The 17,731-nt window shown below is 43.7% G+C and overlaps 1 protein-coding gene across 22 annotated transcripts in view; it reads right to left on the bottom strand.

The window, feature by feature from the left end:
- Nucleotides 1-17,731, bottom strand: part of MITF (melanocyte inducing transcription factor) — a 183,009-nt gene that overhangs the window by 51,951 nt on the left and 113,327 nt on the right. For 21 of the 22 annotated variants that reach the window (XM_050957420.1, XM_050957422.1, XM_050957429.1 and 18 more), the window contains one exon: nt 10,398-10,644. In XM_050957420.1, the coding sequence (XP_050813377.1) occupies nt 10,398-10,644 (247 nt within the window). The remainder of the gene's footprint in view (nt 1-10,397; nt 10,645-17,731) is intronic. The other variant, XM_050957426.1, reaches the window with a different exon arrangement.

Below are 17,731 nucleotides of genomic sequence, written 5' to 3'. Positions count from 1 at the left end.
GACAGTCGGCTGTTCGCACGGCTCCGGTGGATCTCCCGCAGACACCACTGCGGCAGCTCCACAGGAGCAACGGAGCACCGGACTGCCTGCAGGCACCACTGCGGCAGCTCCACCGGAGCCGCGGGACCAGCACGTGGGGCAGCGAAATTGCCGTGCGCCTAGGGCACTCAAAACCCTAGCGCCGGTCCTGCTGGGATTCGATAATTACTTTCTAAGTAACTAAAACAGAGAAAATAAATCTATAAGATACGTAATAATTTATTGTAGGCAGTGCATCAGGAATGAGATTAACTGAGCAGTTGGGCATTCAGTGAGCCTTCACAGCTATTTGAGATTTTCTGTTCAACTGTTCGTATTAGGACACAGCATGTGTTCTTCTTGGATCGGCAACAGATTAATCTATTGCAGCATCAGCAGAGACCAACAGTGAATGCTTCCAAGGCAGGCAAAAAGGGGCTGGGGGAAGGAGCCCCAAGCCACAAATTTTGGCTCTGGGCTCTGAAGAGCACAAATTTCAATGTGTTAGGAATCTGGAAGTGTTGATTTAGGTCCCTTTCTAAAAGGAAAAGGACATCATACAAGGTGGATGTGAGGTACACACTCTTCATCTAATAGCTTTTATAATTGGAGATATACCTATCTCCTAGAACTGGAAGGGACCTTGAAAGGTTATTGAGTCCAGCCCCCTGCCTTCACTAGCAGGACCAAGTACTGATTTTTGCCCCAGATCCCTAAATGGCCCCTTCAAGGACTGAACTCACAAGCCTGGGTTTAGCAGGCCAATGCTCAAACCACTGAGCTATCCCTCCCCCCTTGCATGAAGGAGTTTCCTTTCACATTTACATGCTGCAGGGACTGGAACCATAAAGAGAAAAAAGCTACTGCCCTACCTTGGAGTAATTGCTTAAACCAACAAGCATAAAAGGGAGGGCCCTTCAAGTGAGGTTCATTCAGGATACCTCCATGCTGAAACTGAAGGTGCGACTGCAGCCAATGTAGCCAAGCTAGCTCAGATACAGCTAGCTTGAGTGACAATACCAGTGAAGCTGCAGTAGCATAGGCTAGCCCTTACATACCCTTAGTCGCAGGTATGAATGATGGGGCACTTCGAGGGTAGCTATCTTTGGGGAGGAAGAGCATGTGCTATCCTGAAGCACAAGGCAGGAGCGGATATTCTCCAACCTGCCATAAAGAGAGTGATTTTATTTTGCACATTGCCGAACTGCTTTGTTGATATGCTCTAAAACGAAAGGAATGGTTTGTTCATATTCTCTAGGAACAGGCAGAAAAAGGACAAGGGGCAATTTTAACAACCTGAATGAAGGAGATGTTGGAGAGGTTTATGTTTTGTTACTAGGATTCTGTTTGTGCAATGCCCTGAAATCGATCTAGGCCACTGTAAAAACTAGGGTGACCAGATGTCCCGATAAAATCAGGACTGTCCTGATATCTATCCCTTTGTCCCGCGTCCCAATTAATGTATGATTGGGATGCCATTTCTCCCAATATTCAGGTAAGGAGGCAAGCGGACGGGAAGTGCTGAACCCGTGGGGGCTCCGGGGCTGGAGCACCGACGGAGAAAAATTGCAGCCAAGCTCCCCGCTCCTCGCCTCCTTCTCTTCCACCCCCCTACCGCACACCCCGATTCCTCCTCCCCTCCGGCGCTTCCCACCGCCTAACAGCTGTTTGGTGGCGCTTAGCACTTTCCAGGAGGGAGGGGGGAGAAGCAGGGATGCAGTGCACTCAGGGGAGGAGATGGAGAAGAGGCAGGGCAGGGGTGGGGACTTGGGGGAAAAGAAGTGGAAAGCAGGTGGGGCGGTGCAGGGGCAGGAAGAGGCAGAGGGTGGGCAAGCACCCACCTAGCAGAGGGGAAGTCGACACCGTAGGGGTGAGTGGTGAGCGGGGTGATGAAGAGGTGAGCGGCGAGTGAGCGAGTGGATGGTCAGCGAGTAGGGGACTGAGGAGGGATGCAGCAAGCCAGTGGCTGGCTGGGGGATGAGGAAGGGTGCGGTGGGAGGGCCAAGCGGGGAGGCGGTGGAAACTGGGGAAGAGTGGGGGTGGAGCCCGGGAGGAGCGGCAGTGGACTGTGGGCAGGGCTGATGGCACCCCAATGTATCCCAATATTTTAGTGTGCCGATCTGGTCGCCCTTGTATAAACAAATCAATAACAAAACATTGGAACTCTTGGCAGAGAGACTTCAAGTAGCAAAGAAAGTCCATTAACTGTCAAAACTGCCTGGGACCCAGTTTCTTGGGATGTGGAGTTTGAATCCAGTGATGCTCAGGAGACATATACGCAGCTATACAGTGGGGAAGCTTCCTTCTCAACTCCCTGACAGCGAGCATAAATATTGAGACAAACATGCAGTAGGAAGACCACAGATTTACTGCTATGCTACAGATGAAACTGAACAGAAATCTTGCATTGGAAAGGAGCAGCAGCTGGTGCCAGCCACAGCAGTAGCATTAGCAGTTGTCTAAGGCCATGTCTACATCTAAAATTTTGCAGCGCTGGTTGTTACAGCTGTATTAGTACAGCTGTATAGGGCCAGCGCTGCAGAGTGGCCACACTTACAGCAACCAGCGCTGCAAGTGGTGTTAGATGTGGCCACACTGCAGCGCTGTTGGGCGGCTTCAAGGGGGGTTCGGGGAACGCGAGAGCAAACCGGGAAAGGAGACCAGCTTCGCCACGGTTTGCTCTCGCGTTCCCCGAACCACCCTGCAAACCGCAGGGAAGGAGACCTGCTTGTTCGGGGAACGCGAGAGCAAACCGCGGCGAAGCTGGTCTCCTTCCCCGGTTTGCTCTCGCGTTCGCCGAACCCCCGAGCAAGCAGGTCTCCTTCCCTGCGGTTTGCAGGGTGGTTCGCGGAACGCGAGAGCAAACCGCGGCGAAGCTGGTCTCCTTCCCCGGTTTGCTCTCGCCTTCCCGGAACCACCCAGCAAACCTCAGGGAAGGAGACCTGCTTGCTCGGGGTTCGGGGAACGCGAGAGCAAGCCGGGGAAGGAGACCAGCTTCGCCGCGGTTTGCTCTCGCGTTCCGCGAACCACCCTGCAAACCGCAGGGAAGGAGACCTGCTTGTTCGGGGAACGCGAGAGCAAACCGCGGCGAAGCTGGTCTCCTTCCCCGGTTTGCTCTCGCCTTCCCGGAACCACCCAGCAAACCTCAGGGAAGGAGACCTGCTTGCTCGGGGTTCGGGGAACGCGAGAGCAAGCCGGGGAAGGAGACCAGCTTGATTACCAGAGGCTTCCTCAGGTATGCTGGGATACCTGCTTATTCCACGGAGGTCAAGAAAAGCGCTGGTAAGTGACTATACTTGATTACCAGCGCTGGATCACCAGCGCTGGATCCTCTACACCCGAGACAAAACGGGAGTACGGCCAGCGCTGCAAACAGGGAGTTGCAGCGCTGGTGGTGCCCTGCAGATGTGTACACCTCCTAAGTTGCAGCGCTGCAACTCCCTCACCAGCGCTGCAACTTTCTGATGTAGACAAGCCCTAAGTGAGTAATTCAGGGAACAGCTACCACACTGCTCCACCTGACACAGGAGACCCACTGGATTCACTTTAGGGGCTGGTTTTGATCAGTATCTGGGTAACGTAACTAGAATTGATGCATTAAGACTGCCAGGGAGCTGGACAGTGAGGTCAGCACAAAAATAAAATTTGGCCCCAACATAAGCAGTAGCAGTTCTCACTGACTGAATTGAGAATTGTACTCTCTGATACTAGGCCTGAATTTAGTCCAGAGTATTTCTGCCAGATATTATTATTAGCAATAGTTTGTGTTACCATAGTGCCTAAGAGCCTAAGTCATAGACCAGGATCCCATTCTGCTAGATGCTGTACAAACACAGAACAGAAAGACAGCCCCTGCCCTGAAGGGCTTATAATCTAAGTATAAGCAAGAGACAAGAGATGGATATAACTGGACAAATGGGGAACAATATTGGTCAACACAATAGGCAGTGGTTTGAGCACAGCAGCAGCCTAACCAATGTCAAGTTTGTTTGTTGGTTTTTTGTTTTTTTGTTTGTTTAGAGGACTCACAGCAAAGGAGAGTTAAAGGATCCAACTCATGTAAAGCAATGGAATTTAATTCATTAAATGGAATTTACATCAGGGTAAAATTAGTTTAAGTGAGAGGAGGACGAAGATGAGATGATATCCTCAGTATTTTATCTGCCAGGAAGTCTGTGCTCTGCTTTGGCATCTAGTGTCCTTGTTCAAACCATAGTCTGCTGGACATGCAATGTGTGAATTACAAATAAAAACTAGGATAAAGTGTCCGAAGTTAAAGTAAGGGCTTGGTTACACTCAAAACTTCAAAGCGCTGCTGCGGGAGTGCTGCCATGGCAGTGCTTTGAAGTTTTGAGTGTGGTCGCAGCACCAGCGCTGGGAGAGAGCGCTCCCAGTGCTGCACGTACTCCACCTCCTCGCGGGGATTAGCTTGCTGCGCTGGGAGCCGCGCTCCCAGCGCTGCAGCACTGTTTACACTGGTGCTTTGCAGCACTGTATCTTGCAGTGCTCAGAGGGGTGTTTTTTTCATCCCCCAAGCGAGAAAGTTGCAGCGCTGTAAAGCGCCAGTGTAGCCAAGGCCTAAGTATCTCCCCAAAATGCTTCACCTGATAAATAAATACTGTTCACAAATGTTATACAATTATATTCACTTGCCTCACGTTGTCATTTCTGACCCATCTCAGGCCATAAGTACACAATCTTCATTTCACACACACTTGCAGCATCTGCTTGGCCTCCATCCTACTGCTCTCTATCATCCCAATAACACCCACCAATCAAAGAAAATCCTACAACAACCAGAGGAGGCCTCAAAGAGCCCAGATTCAGATGCTTGTGAGGTAAGGAAGGAAGCAAGGTCTGAAGCCAGTGATTCCTAACTGAGAACACCCAGGGCAAGGGCCAGCTCGCCACATTAGCTTGAGTAACTCAATCAATCTCTGTGATGTCACTGGGGAAAGAGAGACAGCCACTCAGGTCACAAGCCATTTAAGATGTTATAGGCAGAAGCTGGAACTGGGCAACAGGGGATGGATCACTTGATAATTGCCCTGTTCAGTTCATTGCCTTTGAAGTTCTGACAGTGGCCAATGCCAGAAGACAGGATACTGGGCTAGATAAACCACTGATCTGACTCAGTCTGGCTGTTCTTAAGTCAAAATGAATACCTTAAATTTTGCCCAGAAGTCAGATAGCCAGTTCAGACCATAGAACACAGGTGAGATTTCATTCGGTGAAGCACCATTTAACAATCAAACAGCCTCGTTCTACAGCTGCTGCAATTTCTGAACAGCGTGAAGATGCAGCCCCATGTCACACTCACAATATGGTAAATCCAACCTGAAGGACCCACATGTGTTTGCATCCTAAAGAAAAAACTGAAAATCTTGCCAAGCACAGATCGTAAGATACATTCTTGGCAGTTGCTGGTATCTGAGCACACAGAAGCAGCTGGGGAATCAAGCAGCAACCTAAATTGTGAACCTTGGAAGTTAGAAGCAAACAATCACTATAACCAGAGTGATTTCTGCCAGTGGTTTTCCCAATCAGCGTAATCTCGGTCTTAATACAATCTAGGTTCTAAATCTCATCCAAGCCATGATTCTTCCCAAGTCTCCCACATAAGTCTGTCCACCAGTATGGCTGGAAGAGATGGAAACATAAAAGTCTGTGTGTCATCAGCACACTGAAGACGCTATACTCCAAACCTCTTTGCTAATCCCTTAGCAGTCTCAAATACTTGGACTTGAACACAAAATGAATTGTACCATGTGGAATGCTGTGTAGACTCTCCAGTACCACCTTCCTGGATTTCTCACCAAGAAGTTGAGCCACTCAAGTGGAACCTTATCAACTCTTCTGAGGGTCTACAGGTGTGTTAATGACATCAAAGGCAGCTGAGAGGCAGTCTTTCAGATCTTCCTTCCTTCACGACTAGGAGGAGATCAGCCACCAACACAACCAAAGTGGTTTTATACCATGTAAAGGCCTAAATCCAAATTGACTGGAATCAAAGATACACAAAGAGTTGAGATATAATTGGATTTGCTTTACGGAAGACTGCAGCAAGTAGTCTTCAAGACAAGGCAATAGAAAAAAGGTGACACTTTACCCAGGTTAGTATTTAGTATCCAATACAATTTAAAGATTTACTACTCTAACTGGTTTGTAAGGTACCCAGGAGTCTGCACACTCTCACTACATATAGAACATAAATAGAGAAAAACACTTTCAAGAGAACCCTTGTGAAGCACAACTGATGCAATTTCTTCAGTGAAAGGGCCTCAGGACAGAACTGTGCCGGTACCAATTAATAAAAATAAATTCCATACAAATGAAAGCCTTAAACTCACATGTTCCCCAGTTCAGAACTTTGTCCTCTGGAGAACAACTCAAGGACCAAACAAACATTCAGGTTGGACAAAACATTAAACAACCCTTCCGTCCCACCAAAAAAATTTTTTTTCAAAAAGTATACAAAACTAAAGAACACTGGGATGAAAGAAATTACTGCGTTTAAAAATTAAAAAAAGTCCATATCACTTAGCCAAAATACGTGCAACCATTTTAAGAAGTTAGACTTACTTACAAAAATGCTAAATTCCTCCATATAGATAAAAATAGTTTGTGTTTCACACTTTAAAAATGGATTCAGATCTGACATTAACATAGTATGGAATTCAGGGCCTTGGAAATCCTCCAGTAAACAAGGTATTTAATTAACACATTTTAAATTATTTTGCCCTATTTTTGATGCACAGTACGTCTAAGTCAGTTTGCATCAGTCTCAAGTCACTCTGTGACGTCTCTGCAGTTTAGCTCTCAGTGTTAATTCAGGCCAATGGGAAATAGATAACAGGATGTGGTTAATCAGATGCATTCCTCATGAAAATTTAAAGCAGCCTGCATCTATTCTGTACAGTCAGTTTCAGCTTTGCAGGAGCATAATGGAATGCCACAACAAATCCTATTATAACACAGGATCCTAACAGATATTGCTGCAGCTGCATGAGACCTTCTCCCAGAGAAGATCAATTAATTACCCTTCACCAAGCAATAGAAATTTTCATTCTGACAGGTGTTTTCTTACTACACTAAGTTACCCCACTTCAGAGATGAAACCTTCAATTAGGAGCCCATAGTTAGGCACATTAAATCATATTCATTCATGTAGCCATAAAAAACATATTACATTTTATTATGCAGTTTAGAGAGTGCTACAGTTATATGAAATGGGCTAACATGAGTTACTCTTCTTTTGCTGTATTAAGTACCTTCATAACAGACAGTGTATGTTTGTATTAATTATTGTTTTATTAGCACACAGCTAATAAATATCACTATCCATTTACACTGGGTGAATGTGGCACAGGAGTTAAATGAGTTGGACAATGAAACACTTCACTGTAAAACAGAAAGGTAAATAATTTATTTAACACGTGTTCCTAAGCCAATTTTCACGTTTTTATGTATTTTGTGATACCCAATTTCTTTTCCAAAAATCTGATTTTTGAAAAGTAAGTTTCTATCCAAAATCCCATTTGTTTACACTATAACCTTCAGCAGCTCTGCTTTTCAAAAGTCACTTGGCACATTAACGTTTATGAAAGCACAGAAGTCCTAGTTTAGTCTAGCATTTTGTTCAGTCATTAAACCCAGACTATCAGGATAATAAACCTTCTAGCATAATGACCTACTCATAATTAAAGCTTACGTCCAGACTTTATGGAAGCTGGTCCATAGTTCAAAACAGATGACGTATAAAATATCAACTCTGATGAACCGATATGCAGCAAATGAAGAGTTCCTCAATATACAGCTGGCTGTCAGTTTCTCTTATATAAAGATACCCTGGTATCAATTCCACATTTAAATCTGACTGCTTCTCTAAAACATACATGTACTTCTGTGGTGAAGTTCTTGTCGCACTGATATCCTTGGGAATTTTGCCATAGACTTCTGTAGAATCAATGTCATGTCTGGAATTTGTGTGTGTTATGATTTTTGTATAGAACCTCATCCACATTAAAAGTAACAGAAAATGATCAAATTCTAGCAACTTCCAGAAATAAATGAAAAATAAAAAGTTTTATGGATTCTCCCCTTCCCTGGAGTGTCAGACATTTCACTAACTATGGTGCTCAGAGTACATGGGTTTGCATAATGGTTGCACTTGCTGATGCAGATGGTGCTAGCACAGATATTTATTTTACTCTAAGATGTAAATCAGTCAGTCATCATGGAGTGGCACATAAGGTTCCTGCGATCAGTGTCTCTGGTAGATAGTTTTCCTCCTGAGTTGCCTACATGGATTTGGGGGTAGACTGTGCTTTCAAGGCACAGCCCAGAGTAAGGGAGCTACAGAATGCCCTGCATCACGTGGAAAAACAGGAAGCAGTGGGAGGCAAAATACCTCCTTCTGCACACTGGGGGCACACTTACTACTATTCCCCTTTATAGGGTGGAGCCCCCTTCTCCCACCAATTCTGGGGCACGGTCTTCCCTAGGGAAGTAGTGAGGTGGCTTTTCTGAGCACAAGGATCTCACTTCTTCCTGATCCCCAAGCATCATGCCTAGCAATCTTCATGCCTCTCGCAATTGCGCGTGTGTGGGGCCAAGCAGAATCTGACCCCTTAAAATTTTATGTTATTAAATAACTGACCCTCAGGTACCTCCTGCCAGCTTCTTTCTATTGGAGCCTCTGCTAATACTTCAGGCACCATCGAAAAATAAGAGAGTGCCCCTTCTCTCATGTAAAAAGGCAGCTACAAAATAATAAATCTATAGCATCTTACTAATACTACTGCTGTGATTCTGGCAGTCACAGAACAAACAGGACATTAAATATTTCCAGTAGTGATCAAATTTAGCAGAAACAAGCCAAATATGTTGCTATAATTAAATGCCAAAAGGTGGCATAAAACATTACACATATCCAGTGGGAGATTCGGAAATAAAGCTCTTTCACTGAGACTCTGAATGCATCATCATTCCCTTGTTAATTCAAGTGTATTCTGAATACGAGACTATTTCACGTAACAGGCTACACCTATCAGCTAGGTGTGCATTCAAACTACACGACAGCATTTACGCAAGAAACTCAGTACATTTCTTCATCACAAATAATTTATTTTCCAGTCAAACATTCTTTGTTCATTTTAATAGCTTCTGTATTAGAGGGAAGAGTCAGAAAATTAGAGCCTGAATCAAAATTCAGATACCTTCTTTAATGTCCTTCCTCCTCATGGCCAATACATATAAATGCTGTACTCAAATCTGATCCTATTTATTTTTTGCAGAACTCCAATAATGGCACTTTTACCATTCTTTTTATTTAATATGACAATATTAACACCGCTATAAGTGATAATGTATTAACGATAACTAAAAATACCTATACAAAACTTGCAGGATAACGCAAGTGTACACAGTTTGCTTTAAGATATGTTTATTTTAAATCTACCACACTATTCTTAAAACGAATCTTAAAATGGAGTTGACACACAGAAATGCCAGCACTACACCATACTCTGAAAATATTCTATTGTAACCAACTTCAATTGGATTTACTGGTTTACAGTTTGCTTACTGGCCAGAAAGAGTTACTAACCTTCATATTGGAATAAAAAGTAAACAAAGAAGGAGTTGCACGTAGTAGATAAAATTCAGTATTTGCATATTTACCGTGCTTTACTTTGATGTCGCATTATTTCATTTATCTTTTCTATCATTTTATATGTTTTTAACAAGGCATTTCACTCTACACTACTCTATCTCAACTTACCCAACATGTGTGAAAGGAAGTCTGTTCTTGTTATAGTTTTTCCTCGATAATTAGCAAGCTACATAGTCTCCGGCAGCAAGATACTAACAAGCTCCTACAGTTTCTAGTCTAACAAGGAACTCAAAGCTACCAATAGCAGTCAAAACATTTGAGCAAAAAGGATTACAATGGCTAGTTGCAAAAGGCTGGAAACTCACCCGTATTCCAGATTAAGTCTTTCTGAGAAGATCTTTTGTAATGGGTTTTGATTCAGTATTTAAAACAATTATTGATCAGAAATTAATTTGTTTTAAATGGAAGGCTGGTTTGAAATATCAATTATTTTAAGAGGGAATCTTTAAATATGTGAAAGACAGACATTTTCAAACAAAAAGTGTGTTAATTTTGCAACTAGCACTTGCATCTGAGATCAAGTTAAAAACTTCTCATTCTTCTCTGGTACTGGGACACTGAGTTAAAACTAAAAATGAAACCAGACCCTGCAGCCTATTTGTGAAGTTTAGTTGCCATGAACATCAGTAACCATGTCACTATTACATAGACTATGTTTAGACAAGTATGAGAGCCAGTGAACTGAACAAAAGTCACACTCCCTTACCTTGAGGACTTCCATTGGCACCTGGGTTGGAGGGGGCAGGTTAGAGGGGACGCTGACGTTGATGGCTGGTGTCTGACTGAGTGGTACTCTCTGCTGCATGAACTGGGCTGCTTGCTGCTTCTGTTGCTGCTCTCGACGCTCTTGCTCCTGCATCTGCTCACGCATGAGCTGCTGTCGTAACAAAATCCTTGATGTCATAGTGGAGGAGCTTAAGGGAGGCTTGGAAGCTCCAGGATGCTCGGAACTGCTGTGGGAAGACCAAAGACACAGACATCTCAGTTTTCCCATCTAGAATAATTATTTTTTGTGATTGCACAGTTACGTTAAGTGTGAAACAAAGTGGCTCTCACACATACGAGAATGAGTAATAATACGCTGCTCACGGTAAATTGGAATTTGGAGCTGATCTATTTTAGGTCCTTAGAAGCCAAATTAAGCTAAATTAACCTGATTACGTCTAACCATTATTTTCAAGTGTCGATCTCTAGCAGTAAAGAGGAAACTTTTAAGTTTTAGAAGTCTAATGCTCATTAACAGCTAATAGAAATACAGCATCCCGTTGAGTCCTGTTGTAGCATGACTATAATTCTTTCATACTCCCATTTATAGTGGCAATGTTTTTATTAATTAAAAATCAAAAGACTGTATTTAGCATCTTAAGTTTAAGAGTACTTTACGCAACCCTTTATGTAGGCATTAGGGGTAGGGGAGGATTGCCAGAATTACTGAGGCCTGGGGCAAAAGTTCCACCACATGTTCTTGCCTCCCTGAGAGCACCTGGAAACCCTTCCATACTAACTTGGTGTTCAAGGGTGGGTTGGGGCAGTGGCTCCTTGCACCACATTAGAGTTCTAGTAGATTTGCTAGTAGCACTCTCTTCAGGGGCGACCACCACTTGTGACCGTATCAACTCACTTTGAGGGCACTAGTAGACCTGAAGTGAGAAGTGGGATGTGGGTGCAGGTAGGGAAACCAAAGCAATAGCTTGTAATGGATCCATGCTAGGAGGGGAAGTGAAGGGTATGAAGGGCATATGGGAGTAGCTGTGAGAGGCCCTCTGCAATGTGGTTTTTCCACAGATGGAATGATCTGGCCCGTACTTTGTTCACAACAAAATGATCAATATAAGTCCCATATTTTACATATATAAAACGACACAGGAAAAGCAGACAAAGAGAAAGAATAAAAGAAACGGGAAAGGTTGAAGACAAGATATTTGAAGAGGACACGATATTTGTTTTTTCCTGAACACGTGACACAATCTGAAGCGTAAAAGGAAGACTCCATGCCAGTTCACATTATTCAACCTGTTCATTTTATATCCCACCTACCAGGGACTGCTGTAACCAAACAAATACTTGACCAAGGACAACTTTGAGAGGTTAGGAAAGTTTCTGGTTCATTCCCATTTTGATCCATTTCACATATGCCACTTTTTAAAACACACACACACACCCCATATTGTAAAATATTTTTATTTGAGCCGATTTTTTCCAACTACTATGCTGTATAATGGCACGTATTATATTTAGATTTGCTATAATTATTACAGTCACTTCATATTGAGATTCTATTTACAAGTAATTTACAAAGAGTTAATAAATGAGTAACAGATTTTGTGTTTTACAGTAGTATATAAAGTAGTATGTGGTATATAGATGATTACAAGTACATCAGTAGAAGGTATTTTAAGTGATTATAAGCCACCGATTGACCTCTTGCATGCTATAGCAATCTACAATAGCCAATTAATCACTCATTAAACCCCTTTAAAAATGGAATCTTAATAAAAAATAACCATTATTCCTATGGTGTCTTTCATCCAAGAAGAACTCAAAATAATTTAAAACCACTGAGCAGCACATCTATGGAAGGTAGGCAAGTGCATTTTAGATGGTTAAAGCTACTCAGCAGTTAAGAACAGATAATATTACAGAAATAACGCATCCACACAAGACAGCAAAGTCTCTTTTAGGTATGTATACACCCCTCCCGTCCAAGTACAGACATGAATTTGTTGCTTGAACCTGTAGGATCAAACCCACAGCATATGCCAAGTTCATACTGTAGCACTAGGATTTTCAAAAGCCGTTAACTTCTATTGAAGTCAGAAACAAAGAGCACTAACACCTGCTATGTCTGACTTATTAAGATCCAGATCCCAACACCTCCCAAAAGAAATCTCAGCTGCAAAACACTTTTTCTGATTAGATTAAATGTTAAATTAACAGCATTAATCACACAAAAATTAAATGGTACAGTGAAACCCTGCTATAACACGATGATTGGGGGTCCAAAAAATTCGATTGCGCTAAATGCGGGGTTGCGGTATAGCAGGGTTTACCATTTCAAGCTTGTCAGTTTCAAGCCAGTCGATTTCTCTTGGGCAGAAAACTACTTTCATTTGCGAACTGCCCATAACAGTAACTGAAAGGGTACAGCTCCAGCAGTGGGGGCTCTCAGCCATGCAGCGGGAGAGGGAAACACGGGGAGAGTAGGGGAGACGTGCAAGGGGCAGAGGAAGAGCGAGGAGCACCTGGGGAGGAGAACAGCTCTTCTCACCAAAACGGTAAGCGGGCGTAGGCAGGAAGAGGCAGTGGGGAAGGCAGATTCCATTTTTTTTTTCCTTCAGGGGAGCTCCAGCCTCTTTTTTTTTTTTTTCTTCCTTTTTTGCGCTTTGGCGACACTCCAGACACTTTTTTTTTTTTTGGCCTGGGGCTGTCAGAGCCACCTTACAATCGCGTTATAGCCAAATCTGCGTTATTGCAGGGCTTCCCTGTATTACGCCCATTACATTTAAAATGTATGATGCTTTCAAATGACAGAAACGACATTAACATGTTAAAGTGCAGCCATTCCAGTCAAGTGACACCATTGCATAAGTAAAGGGCCAGATTTTCAGAAGTGCTCAGCACCCAGCACCTCCCATTGAGAAATCTGATCCTCAGGTGCTCAACACCCAATAGTTGCCATTGCTCTCAGTGGGAGCTGAGCTCCCCAGCAAATCTGGCAAGCGATGTTTAGAACCAGTATGTTAAAATTAAATTGTTCACATTAGGATTAAAAAGGGAAATGGGTTATTTTGTTTAAATAACATTAAATCCAGATTTTCCAGAGCGCACAATCTAATTTTCCTTTAAAAAAAAAAAAGAGGCGGGGGGGCGGGGGGAAGAGAAGAGGCTGTGCTGCTATTTAAGGCCTGTCAGGTTGAAACATTCCCAGAGAGACTGATCCTTTTGATAAAACAAGAGAAAACCTTTGTGGTGAAACTAATGCAGCTGTGGAATAATCGTACTAATTAGCTGCTCAAGACAAGTCATTGACTGTGATACTCACAAAAAGAGCCTGTGAATACAAAGAGAATACAAAAAGTATTCTCACATCCTAAACCCATCACAGTGTTCTTTATCTTTGTTCAAGTTTGGAAGAGCTTTTAAAAAGACATTCACACATTTCCAAACTGCAGAGAGGTTCTATTTAAATGGCTGCTTACTAAAATAGCTACAGGTTAGAGCTGAAATACCATTTCAGCTGCAAAATAACAAGGATCAATCCCACTCCTATTCAAGTCAATGGATATTTTATTTAGGTTTATAGACATGCTGAAGAGGGTGCCCATCCACATGCTCTAGGCGTCGTTGGCAGAGATTACAAATACATACCAAATTTAGCTAACAGATATCCCACTCCAGTCCCTCCTCAAAACAATTTACCCCTCCATTCTTCCCCCCACCCTCATGACAGTTGAAAATGGGGCAGGGGGATAGATGAGCCTTGCAAGGCACCCTGAAGTTCAAATTAGAGCTATTTTGAACCAAACAAGGGGGAAGTGAATTTCGAAGCTGTAGGGCTTTTTCAAAGAACGGCCTGCCAGCAACCCATCCTCACTTACACCAATGAGGCCACAGCTCAAGGACCTCTGCTGCTCTCAGCTATGGCAGCATGCCATGAGGCGAGAGACTGTCTCGGTTTTGTCATTTATTTCTATGGGTACAGGAGCAGGCCCACTGTCTTTAATGGAAATTCATCTTATAAAACTCTTCAACATTCCCCTGCCATGAGTGCAGAAGACTGGACTAGATGACCTCTTGTGGTCCCTTCAAATCCTACAATTTATGATCCTACGATTTTGTGTTCTTAAAAAAAAAAAAAAAAAGGGTCAGTCCTTCAGAAATGACTTAGATAACCTGGCAACAAACTCATCTGATCTCTGACTTTAAGTCTATTGATCATATAGGTCTCTTCAAAGTTCTGGGCTACTGGAAAGACATTGTTTTGGGTGTGACTGACTTGGCAATAGAAGATCTGAGAGTATACTCCTAACACAAACGCCATAAAGGGAAGACAAAAGGAGCCTGATCTTTTTCACATCCAAAACATCAGATCCGGGGGGGCCAGATGAGAGGAGAAGAACAAGCTCCTGAGATTACAGAATGTTCTGTTCATCTTTAATACTCAGAAGAAGCCAGAAACAAATTATTTAGCAGCAAAAGAATTTAGTGAGCTAAGCAGATGTGTAGCTCAGTTTTTATTCATGCACAAACTGGTTACATAAGGGAAGTAGCCAATATAGTTCAGTTATTCCTAAAACTGACAGGATTCTGTTAGTAGCACACACCATAGCGCTCACACTGGAATGGAAGCTCTGAAGTTGACGAACTTTCTGCTCTGACCCCCTTTTCCAGTTGAGTAACTTGGCCCAAATGAAACTTATATGAGTGCAATATTCCATATTGCATCTACTACCTTCTTTAGTAAAACAAGTTACACTTTGGGGGTGGAGGGGCAGTGCACAAACTTACCCTCCTCACACTTGTTCTACTGACACCTACATGCTCACATAAAGGTACTAAAACTGGTCAAGCCTAGAGTCTTCAGACAGCAGCCTCTGTCCTGCAAAAGAGCAAAGTACTTGCATTACAATTACCTCCTCAGCCTTTAGGACTCCGGGGTCAAGGAGAACTTCATTGATTTTCTGCTATCATATCGGTGATGTGGAGCCCGTGAACGGAAAAGACTATATCTTCTGCAAGGAGGAGGGGTCAGTGATAGACGCAGCTGGTAGGGACTGCTCCATCTGTCCAGACACTAAGCACAGCTGCCTCTTGTCTTTATGGCACAGGGGTGACCTTGGCACCTCTAGCTGGTCATGTGCAAGGAAGGAGGGGAAGAGGTGCTTTTAAAAAAGCGACAGTTGACATTCTCATTTGCCCCCTTTTCTTAATCAGCACAAAGAGGCAAAGTTGGCTCTTTCCTAAAGTGCTGCTGCTCCTTCTCCAATAGGGAGTTCCCCTACATGAGTGGGAAGGCTGTCAGGCAAGTGGCAAATGATTTTTAATAGATGCATTGGATCCTCCTGCTAACCCTTCCCTGAGTGCTCACTATTAGTGGGTTAGGTTCAGTCACTTTTTTTTGTACAATATGATGCATGAGGCCACCCATGGCCGTTACAAGATCGTCTGGGCTGCTGTGCCTTCTGTGGGATGGACTGTCCAGTCCTAGGTCTTCTTCCATCAGACCCAGCTGCCCAAACTAGAGACCTGGACAAGACTGGATTGAGTGAAACTCAATGTGGACCGAATTCAAACGTTGTATGTTCCCTGCCAAAGGGTCAGCATCCTTGTGTCATAACTAGAAAGGGAAGGGTAACAACCCTCCTGTAGACAATACTATAAAATCTCTCCTGGCCAGAGGCACCAACATCCTTTTACCAATAAAGGATTAAGAAGCTTAGGTAACCTGGCTGACACCTGACCCAAAGAACCAATAAGGGGACAAGATACTTTCAAAACTTGGTGGGGGGGGCGGGGGGGGCCTTTTGTTTGTGTGCTCTGTTTCGGGGGGTGTTCGCTCTTGGGACTAAGAGGGACCGGACATCAACCCATTTTCTCCAAATCTTTCTGCACAAGTCTCTCCTATTTCAAACTTGTGAGTAGCAGCAGGCAAGGCGTGTTAGTTTTATCTTTGTTTTCTCAACTTGTGAATATTCCTTTTGCTAGAGGTTTACCTCTGTTCGCTGTAATTTTGAACCTAAGGCTAGGGGGGTTCCTATGGGCTCTCTGAATCTGATTACCCTGTAAAGTTATTTTCCATTCTGATTTTACAGAGATGAAGTTTACCTTTTCTTTTAATAAAATTCTTCTTTTAAGAACCAAGGGTTTTGGATCTGTGTTCATCAGGACTAATTGGTGACGGGATTACGAAGCCTTCCCAAGGAAAGAGATATAGGGGCTTGGGGGGATATTTCTCAAGCCTACCCAGGAAACGGGGTGTAAGGGATTGGGGGGATATTTTGGGGGAAGAGGAACTCCAAGTGGTCCTTTCCCTATTGCTTTTTAAAGCACTTGGTGGTGGCAGAGTGCCAGATTTTAACCTAAGATGGTAGAAATAAGCTGAGGGACTTTCATGTGGGTCCTCATATCTGTATCCTAGAGTTCAGAATGGAGAAGGAAACTTGATAATCCCCCCTCAAGGAAATTCACAATCGAGGGCCTCTTTGGAAATCTCAGGTGGCAGGAACGGCCACTGCCACTGACCAGAAACATTCCAACCTTCTCTTCTTGATACACTTCACCACAATGAGCCACAACTGCCACTTCCAATTGTGATTATCTGCCACTCTGCCACCCCCGCAACTGCGTCTAACCCAGAAGGTCAGCTAGCCAAGACACTGTGGAAACCCCCTTATTTTGTGAAGAGTGTGTGTAATGGGATGGGTTTCAGTGGCAGCCATGTTAGTCTGTTTTAACCAAAAAACAAGGAGTCCCTGTGGCACCTTAGGGTACATCTACACTACCTGCCGGATCGGCAGGCAGCATTCGATGTATTGGGGATCGATTTATCGCGTCTCGTCTGGACGCGATAAACTGATCTGCAAATTGATGCTTGGACTCCACCTCGGCAGGAGGAGTAAGTGGAGTCAACAAGGGAACTGCAGCAGTCGACTTGCCGCCGTGTGAGGACGGCCAGGTAAGTCGAACTAAGATACTTCAACTTAAGCTACGCGAACAGTGAATAGCATAGCTGAGGTTGTGTATCTTAGTTTGAAACCGCCCCCCCATTAGTGTAGCCCAGGCCTTAGAGACTAGCTTATGCCCAAATAAATTTGTTAGTCTCTAAGGTGCCACAAGGACTCCTCATTTGGGGGGGCCGGAGGGGAAATGTGATTGTTAACCACACAAGGGTTGGAACCTCAGTTTTAAATCTCACCCAGACTGCATTTCTGACAGCAGAGCCCCTAACACCATGCCCAGGCATGATTCACACTAATTCAAGTGGTCTACCTTTTCCCAACCAATATTTGTAATTATAGGTTATTAGAAGATTTTATGAAC

Source organism: Gopherus flavomarginatus, chromosome 6 (assembly GCF_025201925.1).
Source record: "Gopherus flavomarginatus isolate rGopFla2 chromosome 6, rGopFla2.mat.asm, whole genome shotgun sequence".
Taxonomy (NCBI): domain Eukaryota; kingdom Metazoa; phylum Chordata; order Testudines; family Testudinidae; genus Gopherus; species Gopherus flavomarginatus.
Note: the sequence above shows the minus strand (reverse complement) of the source record. Positions and strands in the feature narration are given on the sequence as shown.